The following is a 10,561-nucleotide window of genomic DNA, read 5'->3' as shown; positions in this document are numbered from 1 at the left end:
TCCCAATCAGGAGCCTGCATGGCTGACAACCCCCCTAACACCTCTTTCACCTCTTGAAACACTTCTTCACACTTCTCATCCCATTGCAATGGATCATGCTTTGCCACTTGCTGTAATGGATAAAGAAGCTGCGAAGACAATGGAATAAACCGTGCCATGTACTTCACTTTGTGTATAAAAGTTGTTAATTGCTTCGTACTCGTAGGTGATGGAAGAAGAATAATAGACTTAACCTTATCTGGATCAGCCTCAATGCCATTTTCTGACACCATATGGCCCAATAACTTCACCCTTGGCTGTGCTAGATGACATTTCTTTGGATTTAGTTGTCCTCCACATTCATCATATCGAGCCAATACCATCTGCAACTTCTCATGGTGTTCATCCCTACTGCTATAGACACAGAAGTCATCCATAAAAGCTTTAACACAACTACCAATGAATGGTTCCAACACCCAATTTGCTCTCTCTTGATAGAAAGATGGTCCATTTGACAACCCAAATGGCAATACTGTGTAGCAATAGCAGCCCCATGGTGTAATAAAAGTGGTCTTTGTGCGGTCTTTAAGAGCAATCTTCAATTGAAAATAGCCTGAAAAACCATCACACACACTGTACCTCTCATAACCTGCCACTGAATCCAAGATCTGATCGATGAATGGAAGAGGACATGGGTTCTTCTTAGTGGCTGTGTTTAAGGGCTTAAAATCCACACAAATTCTCCACTTCCCATCCTTCTTTGGACTGACTACAACTGGACTCACCCATTCTGTGGTCTCCATTGGAACTATGAACCCTGCCTTCAATAACTTGTCCACCTCTACCCGCAAGGCTTCCATTTGCTCTTGACCCATCCTTCTTAGCCTTTGCCACACTGGCTTAGCACCTTCTTTCAGCTCTATATGCATCTCTTTGCCCTTGAACCCTTTGATCTCTTCATATGAAGTAATGAACAAATCAGGAAAACTAGCCAGCATGTGCAAATATATATCCTTCTCCATAGCTGAGAGGTCTCCACTGATCATTTCTGTCATCAATTCCTGCTTCTTTGACAACTCAACCTTGGTTTGCATCAGCCCTTCAATCACTTCATAAGGCCCTTCACTTTCATCTTCAACCTCATTTGCAAATGCAACTAAACCAAACTCTTGGATTTATTTTTCCATCAAAAGAAATGCAACATCAGCATCCTCATCACTGCTGGTAGTGCTATCACTGTCCTCATCTGTCACCGTGGAAGAGTCTTCATCACTAGACTCATCCTCATCTTCATAAAGCTCCTCTAATCGTTTCCTTGTGTCCATATTATAAAGCTTCTTGGTACCTTTCTTTCCATAGAGGCTAATCGTACCATGTCGCCAATCTTGAACAGCTCCCACTGCACGTAACCATGGTCTGCCCAGTATAATAGGATATGCTCCCAACCCTGCTGGCATCACATGAAAATCAACCACTGCCTTTGCATAAGCTCTTTACAACACCCAAGCATTTTACTTTTTGATGGTTTGCCAATCTAATCAGGAAACCTAACACCCTAGCCACTGTGAGACCCATCTTCTCAACGCATGAGTGTGTTATAACGCATATTTGGGCTCCGCCATCCACATAAACTTATCCTAAATTTTTCCTTTTATGCCACACATCTACTATTGGACAAATTTCTGGTAGCTCATCCATTGCCAACACCTTTACTGAACCTCTCTCTGGCTCTTTCTCCATTGGGTTAACCATCCTCTTCCACTGTCGCTTTAGCTTAGGCACCATCTCTATAAGCTGCCCAAAAGTAACATCTACCTTCCTGCTCGTCAGATCCTCCTTCAAGTCATAGCTTAATTGCCCATCCCCTAGTGGAAAATCTGAAACATGAAACTTTCGACGAGCTCTCCTTTTCCTCTTGGCCTTGACATCCTCGCCTTCATGGCTCTTTCCTTTCTTCTTACTAGGACCTGGGGCACTTCTTCCTTCCTTATCCTCTGTGGTCCTCTTCCCAATAGGCATCACTAATGTATCCTCTAGCTTTGATGCCTTCTCCAAGGTGACTACACTTAGCACTTTTGTCTTTCCCTTTTCCTCTTGGGTTAATCCACTGGTTCCTTCATCTCCCTTAATTTCGATGCTATAATCATTTGACCTAGTTAACACCTGTCTTGGCAATGGATACATGTCTCCCCCCATCCTTGGTGGCTTATCACATTGCGGGCTGATGTGACCCAACTCTCCACAATTGTAACATGTGGGCGTCTGCCTCCAAAACCTACCATTGCTTTGTCCAACACCATTCCTAGGTCTCTCTTCACCTCCTGGCTGATTTGCATACCTCCCTCGACCTCGATTATTTTCCACTTGACCTAGCATGTTTAGGCTGAGATTCTTCATCAAACCTACCACTTGCCTCATGTCTTGCCTTAGCCCATCATCTCGCATCGATGTAGTGACCACTGCTGGCATAACCTGAGTAGTAACAGGAACCACTGGTTCATGATGAACCCCTCACATGCGACCTTGTAAAGACTCTAGAGGCTGAAATTCAGACCTCATGGGCAAAGACTCCACCCCTAACTGGCTCATTTTCCTCAACTTTCACTCTTTGTTCCTTGCTACCTCTAGTGCATCTTCATATGTCCTAGGCTTCTTTAGCTCCACTCTCCAACGTATATTCTCCCAAAGACCAGCCAAGAACCTGTCCTTCTTCATCATGTCAGGCGGGGGTACCTGTGGTGCTAAGGCCTTGCACATCCGCTCCCATGCCAATGAGAACTTACGTATGTACGCATCTACTGGCTCACCTTCCTTTTGCACCAAAGCCTGTACTTCTTGCCACACTTTGTCAGGATCTTCTATCTTCACAAACTCCACTTCCAACCCATGTCGTAGATTGTCCCAACTCAACCTTACAGGTGGATCAGCCACACGCAACTCCTCTTCAAATGCTTTAGACCAAGCTCGTGCATCACTCTTCAAACAAATTTGGAGAAGGCGTAACATCTGCGCAGGGTCATGAATCTGGTTGCTAATGCAAACAACCTCCATCTTTTCCAAAAAATCTTCCACATCTTCATCACTTCTTCCATGAAACTCCGGATAAGAGAAAGCCATGGCTACCCAAGTCACAATGCTTTGAGAACCCCTTTGAACACATGTGCAAGAACCCAAAACTTTTACTAACTCAATTCCCAGAAACTTCAATGGAGCTCAACTTTAGATAAGGACAAACACATTCACATCAAATGAGTTTTCATAGTTGATCATCGGAATTACAACAGGCAAAGGACATTCCAGGATCTCTCTTAATCTTCTTGGCCCGAACATAAAGACTATGCGCTGCTGGAAAAAAATCTTCCTGGACACATGAACATTTATCTGGATTCTTTGAGTTAAATGAAATGGAGTGAATTGAGGGCCATTTTGATCATCCATTAAAGCCAACCATGCAGCTCCCAAGAAGGCACACCTGACTTATCCTCTATTTTTTAAAAAAATTTCAGCAGCATCACAGCATAAATGGCTCAAAAGACCAAAAAACCAGCCATCATAACTTGAAAAAATTTTGGCAGAGTTTCCCCAGAAATAGAGCAGTAGGAACCCAAAATATAGACTGTATATGTATGCATAAACTGTCAACAATAGAACCCGAGCATCAAGTAGGACTCACTAGTACATAGCCTATGGCGAGGTCACAAAAAGGGTGCTCCAGCTACCTGTATCACCGAAAGGATCTCCACATTTGAGAATCCCCCAGCTCAATAAAAACCTCACGCTATCGACCCTCACACGAAGGCTAATGCAAATCCCGTATACTCAAGTCTCAGAAATGACTATCTTCCAGACCAAGTCTCAGAAATGGCTGGGACTGCCAAAGACAACCAAGTATGGCTCCACAAAAGCGTACAATGGCAGTTTCCACAAGTAACGTACAATCCAGCAGACAATGTGCTCAAATAGGCGCCAAGTGATGCATACCCACAACAACTGCAAGTGACATCACTGCTAGTATATCATTGTACTCCAGCTACCTGTATCTGTGTGAATCACCTCTACTTGTACCTGTCCCTGTAACATGTAACCTGTAACCTGTAGCCCCCAATCTCGAAGCTTGAAGCTAGAAGCAGAAGGTACTCGAAGAAGATCCTCCGTGGGGGCGCCAAAAGAATGTGAGCGGTATGGAAACACACACAACACCTCTATAATGACCCGACACACACTCTTGGGATGATACACACACACATTATGGGGCACCACTCGGCTTACACAACCAGCCTGGCCGAGACAGGAAACACACAGACGGAGTGAGAAGAGAGAGATTTCCCACATGCCCACTCAACACTCACACATACACACTCACACACACACTCTCAATTCATCTCAAAGGAGGAAAATTGCTATTGTTTAGACTCAATGAAGCTCAGCCCAACACCAATGGGGCAAATAGTTTACACAGTATTGAGGAAATACACCAGATACAACCACAAAGTTAAGCAGAGGCTTCACTCATCGGAGACGATTACACAAAAAAACAGCAGAAAATCTATGAGGAATTTGGAAAATGGATAGCGCCATTGCGTCCGGAACGCCCAAAAACCCCACCCTACAATGTCACAGTGCTCAAATCCGACCTCAAATGAGCAGTTTAGGGCCAAAAAATGCTCCAAAAACAACCAAAACACACTTGCGGCTGTTCCTCCTCTTTTCTCCACGTTTTTTCTGGTCTTCTCTCTCTTTTTTCAGTTTCCACACTTATCTTTTTTACTTGGGCACCCGTGGCCTTTTAGATGACCTCAAACGGACCCCGAACAGGCCAAAAACTAACCTCGCAGTGCATAGTTGTCACCTTTTTTGCATCATCCGCACACCTGGCACTCAGTTTTTCCAAATAATGCATCCCGCAACCACGTGAAGTGACCCCAAAAAGTGGTCCTCATGATGACCTTTTTGCATAAGTATCACAAGAAAACACCCACGTCGTGTCCATACTTCTCCGTGTGCAAGTATTGACCCCATTCGCCCTCCTGACGCCACTCGATGCCATCTGACGCACCTGCTTACCTCATGTCTTCGGCCTAGCTTCCTCGAGAAGTTTTACGCGCTACCAACTCCTCCTTATTGTAGAAAAAACACACTGGTACTGATAATTGTGAAAATCGTTGCACTATGTACACCATGTCTTACATGTACACACGTGGGCCCCACGTAACCACCTGGCTATGGAAAATGGGCAATCCTTTATTCGATGCACCATGCATGGATATGTACATATGCGCAATTCCTTGCTCAAAAAAACTCCTTACACCGTCAAAAAGATTATCAAAGCCCATCAAATGGCAACCCTCTTCATTTCAGAAATCTTCAAGTACCATGGCTTTCCATTGTCCATAATGTCGGATAGAGATCCTAGAATGACCAATGAAGATCAAACAAAACATCAATTCCCTCACAGTCTCAGACCCAAGACCTCACACACCTTCGAAGATGGTGAGAGCTAGCAAGGTATGAGAGTAGATTGAGAGGAAGAAGGAGTAGTCTTACGAGAAAGATGTAATTCTCCTCACATAATCACTCATACTAGCATATCTTAGCTTAGTAATTAGCATGGTAGAGGAGATGAGCATGCATTGAAGCTTGTCTCTTGGTTGCATTTGCATCACAAAGCCAAGAGTTGTTGGTGTAGGCCTCCCTTCTCACAAGCTTGGAGAAGGTGATAAGCTTTCCGTTAAAACTTGAGAAGGAGAGAGAGAGAGAGAGAGAGAGTCTTCATACTCCACACATGGACTAGTGTGAGTGTGTATGCAATAATGCCGTGAGAAAATCAGTCCCCCTCTCTCTCTTGGTCGACCCCTCTTGCTATTTTCTCATGCTCACACCCTATTGGACCTCTCCAGGCATAGAGCTAATTTTCCTTGAGTTTTAGGAAATCTAATACCCTATATAGCATAGTATATGATGATGGTTGATTTTTTCAATTGTAGAAGAATACGAGACATTATAGTGTAGCAAGCATAGCTTTCTCAATATTGCTAGTTTCTTAGGCCACTTGTGTGCATTTTGTGAGTAGTAACCATAGCTAATCATAAACTTCAAATTTAGCTAGATAGTGAGTAGTGTTTATGGAATTCTAGAGGTCATAATTGTAAATTCTATTTTTTCATGTTTGCTGTATTTAGCACTTCATCATTGTTTCCAAGGTTCCACTTAATAAAGGATCCATTATTCCTTTGACATGCTCATGGCTCCTTTTGAATACAAAGGCCCAAAGGGAAGAATAAAACATGTATATAGTATCTATATTGAGCGTGACTATAGAAACTTTGATGATAGATCCGTAGAATGCTAAAAATGTAACTTTTTTGTACCTATTTTTTTGCCAAAAAAATAGAGAGACAAAAGCAACCATGTATATCGATCATCAACTCATTGAATATAACAGGGAATTGTATTTCATGTCCCACAAAAATCCCTAGTGTCATTTGTATGCAATCAACCGTAAGAAATGGTTATTTTGGGCAAAATGGATTGGTCCATCAACTTTGAAAGTTTGTTACGACTAAGAGATTACTTAATTTACAAGTTTCTCTCTCTTTTTTTTTTCCACATGTAGTGGTTCTCGACTATAAGCTCATGAAAAGATTTAAAAAAAAAGAGTGAATCTAATGTTGAAAGCACACTTTTATGTACACTTTTATGTCATGTTAGGTTACAAAAAGAGTGTTAATAGTGGTAGTATGTCTAAAGAAAGCCTTTGGTGCTTCTTTAAGGAAACTATGCTTGCTTAAAGATTCACATGCTGCACAGCTGGTCAGGGGTAAAGACACACACGTTTAAAACATATTGTGATATTCAAGATATATTGTGGTACTAAAGACTCGCATGTTAAAGCTTTGACATATTCAGAACTACATGTGATATTATATTATTCTATTGTATTGGGGGAGGTTGCCTTATGTCTCATAGCCTATACGAAAGGAAGAACCTATTATTGTACCGTTAAATAGTGAGTATCCAAAATATTGTTTGGAGAAAATACTCCAACTTCCAAGACCCAACCACCCCCCCCCCCCCCCCCCCCCCCCCCCCCCCCCCCCCCCCAAAAAACAAACAACCACAAAACCCCACAAAACCAAAAAAAAAAAAAAACACACCTTCGAAACTAATTAATGGCTTCACTCAAGAAAGCAGTCACGAGAGTTGGGTTACTACTAGTTCTACTACTTTTGTTTTTTATTACATAGAATCTCTCCAAGATTTTTTTAGCATGTCCATGCACGTCACCATTTAAAACGAATGTTAATGAGTAGCATTTGAACTCATCACGTACATACTCTTAAACTCAACCTAAACCATTAAGCTATATGTATGTGCTTGTCCTTGAGTTCCCTTTGAACCATTTTTTTTTTAAAAAAAAAGGAAAAACCCCCCCCCCCCTCCCCAACCCTCTCTTCTCCTTTCTCTTTTTTTTTCCCCCATTCTTGCCTTTTACTTTTCCCCTCCGCCCCAAAAACACAAAAAAAAACTAATTAATTAATGACTTCTGAAAAAATCGTTTTGGCTCCCTACTGGGCTTGTTCATTATTTATGGTGGAGGTGGAGGTTGTGAGGAGGTGCCAAATATGTCAAATGAACCCTCTTTTGACATGTTTGCAAAGCCAAGGCTTTTGAAACAAAGAGACATCTCAAGATACCTAGTTATGGATAGATATGGGAGGGGTTCCTTTACATCGATTCAAGCTGCGATAGATTCCATTCCTACTGGGAATGAGCAATGGGCCCACATACATATCCGTGCTGGTTACTACATGTAAGTGGCTACCTTTTTTTTTTGGTGCAAAAATCATCACCGTGCGTTAATATGAATTAATCAAGAAATTTACATGGCAAGCCCTGCTCACAAGCTGCCATAAACATCCTACCATAAAATAGAAGATAAAGCATCCCCACAAAACCAGCCGAATAGGGGAGGCCATCCTCGACATCATGCATATCAGAGATAGCCAATAGGGCGGGGGTCCGTAGTCCCCATCAAATTCAAGATCCAAAAATTGAAGTCATATCCCAACCAGTGCTCGAAAAAAACCTAGGTTTAGTGTAATCCGACCTACAAATTTTCAAATACCTCTATATTTTATTTTTGAAGGTGAGAAAACCTACAAAATTTTGAAAAAAATTAGTGTTATTTGGTGTAAAAACCTTCAAATTTTGTAAATTTACCTATGTTGTTTCAACATCTGTAGGTTTGCCAATCTTTTGGAAGTTATTTTTTTTTCGAGCACTGAGATTCCCAGCCTAAATTTTAATTGTCAAAGGGGAAAACATTCAAAACTCTTCAAAGAAGCACATAATGTGTGGTCATCACAACTCTTCTTTTTGTTGCCGTTAAAAGGGGTAGGCGCACTAGTTAGCATCTAGAACTTAATTTTTCTCCATGAGCTTATACCTTGCTCTTTTTTTTTTCTTTTTCTTTTTTTCTTTTTTTTTTGTTGCAAAACTCACAATGGTGAGTGGATTATAGTATCCAAACCAATAAATTACAAATTCTAGTCATGCTCTTCTCCTAGAAGCCTTGCTTGCCATGTGGCATATATGAAGCTTTTTATTGGTGAATTGTGGCAGAGAGAAAGTGATCATTCCATATGATAAGCCCTACATCATGATGCAAGGAGAGAGTGTCATGCAAAGTGTGATAGTATGGGGAGATAGAGCTGGCACCACCTCCGGCACCGCCTCTACTGCCACATTCACCGCCAATGCTCCCAATTTCATAGCCCAGGGCATTAGTTTCATGGTACATGCTTCACCTTTAATCCTTTCTTTGACTTTGGAATTTGGATTCAACATTCTTCTCATCTTTTAGACCACTACTATATGTAGTAGGTCACACCGTTCCTGTTGACCCCACACACACACACACACACACACACACACACACACACGTTATAGGCTAACTAAGTTGATTTTTGTCATTGCCGATTGGAACTAGACTCCCTTCTTTTTGTGACATTTGAGTGTGTGTTGTGGGTGGTGCATGTAATTAAAATGAAATAGAATACAGCACCAACACCCCCTCCAGGGACATATGGAGGGCAAGTAGTTGCAGCATTGCTAGCAGCGAATAAGATGGCCTTGTATGAGTGTGGTTTCCATGGAGCTCAAGACACACTTTTTGACTATGAGGGGCGTCATTATTTCAGAAATTGCTTCATTGAGGGCTCCATTGATTTTATCGTCGGCCATAGACAATCCATTTACATGGTCAGTACCTACATTCACAACTTACAAGAATTTTTGGACAAACTCTCACAATAATTCCCACATTTTGACTTATCTCAACATCATGAGCTTCCGTGAGGGAGGCATCGCATACCTAGGTAGGTACAATTGGGGGCAGGGGACTACCAGCCCGGTGGGGGGGCCACTGGTCCCCTGCCCCCAATCATACCTAGCTAGGTATGTGATGCCTCTCAAGCAGAAGCTCATGATGTTTTGCATTGTATGAAAAACACTGAAAAAGACTTTGTTTTCCTACATGAGAAAATTTCTATATCTTCTTGTGATTATTCAATCTTCATTTTCCACCACCCTATCTGATAATATGCAAGTGCCTTCCCTTCATTTGAAGAGAGAGAGAGAGAGATGTTTATAGCTGGCTCTTTGAAGTACTTACTGGGTTGTATGTGTCATGCATAGGGATGCACTCTATTTGTGATGGCCCAAGCGGGATACTTGTCAGGCTCCATCACTGCTCAAAATAGGAATGCTTCACAAGACAATAGTGGTTTTATTTTTGCAAACTGCACTATTCTTGGAAGAGGAGAAGCGGTTCTTGGGCGTGCATGGGGTGCTTACTCTAGAGTGGTGTTCATGTTCACTTACATGAGTAGTGTCATCTCTCCTCAAGGCTGGGATGATTGGGGTAGCTCGGAGCGCCACAAGTTTGTTGCTCCTTTACCATTAGCCTATATATATGATCCCTCACCCAAGTGATGCCAAACAGCACACTCATCAAAGATGAGCCTTTAAATTACTAGCACATTTTGAGACTACAATATGGATCCCACTAAACTAGTTGGCAAGTTGCATGCTTTTCAATTAGTGTGGGCTCTAATGATATGGGCTTAAACTTCAGGATGTCATCTGTTTGATTATGTCTGTTTAATTACATATTTACATTGACTTAATGGTTGTTACTTGGCTAGGACTGTTTATTATGGAGAATACAAGTGCTTTGGACCCGGAGCCAACCTTGATTACCGAGTGCCATGGTCACATGAGCTTAATGATGTAGAAGCTCGAGCAATTCTTCAACTCTCATCCATCAACAGTGACCAATGGCTTCTTGACATATGACCACAGTGTGTCTTACGTTTGCACCAAAGGCTTTGCAAGTCGATGTTCTACAGATTTATTGTGTCACCTTTGAATCAAGTTTTTTTGCGGGGGCAGGGGGGTTGGGGGGGGGGGGGGGGGGGGGACCCTTCACATATTGTGAGAGTTTATATTGATATGAAAAAACCATTACAGCAGCACCATGCTCAATCCTAGCCATGACCACAAATATTCCAATGGAAGTTGA

The 10,561-nt window shown here is 42.1% G+C and overlaps 1 protein-coding gene across 1 annotated transcript; it reads left to right on the top strand.

Moving 5' to 3' along the window:
* Positions 1-7,645: 7,645 nt before the first annotated feature.
* On the top strand, positions 7,646-10,335 carry LOC147451326 (putative pectinesterase 15). Its single transcript, XM_086520904.1, has 5 exons — positions 7,646-7,789; positions 8,602-8,773; positions 9,034-9,240; positions 9,676-9,920; positions 10,185-10,335. Exons 1-5 carry the CDS (start codon positions 7,680-7,682, stop codon positions 10,333-10,335), a joined length of 885 nt encoding a protein of 294 aa, XP_086377030.1. The 5' UTR covers positions 7,646-7,679.
* Positions 10,336-10,561: the final 226 nt, after the last annotated feature.

The sequence above is a fragment of the Adiantum capillus-veneris genome, chromosome 9 (genome assembly GCF_014529385.1).
Source record: "Adiantum capillus-veneris isolate H3 chromosome 9, ASM1452938v2, whole genome shotgun sequence".
NCBI lineage: Eukaryota > Viridiplantae > Streptophyta > Polypodiopsida > Polypodiales > Pteridaceae > Adiantum > Adiantum capillus-veneris.
Note: the sequence above shows the minus strand (reverse complement) of the source record. Positions and strands in the feature narration are given on the sequence as shown.

Bases quoted from the DNA above. Each gene is read 5' to 3' on its own strand.
- LOC147451326 (XM_086520904.1), top strand. From the start codon at position 7,680: ATGGATAGATATGGGAGGGGTTCCTTTACATCGATTCAAGCTGCGATA. The intron at 7,790-8,601 runs GTAAGTGGCTAC...GAATTGTGGCAG, and splicing joins ATCCGTGCTGGTTACTACAT to AGAGAAAGTGATCATTCCAT. The intron at 8,774-9,033 runs GTACATGCTTCA...AAAATGAAATAG, and splicing joins CCCAGGGCATTAGTTTCATG to AATACAGCACCAACACCCCC.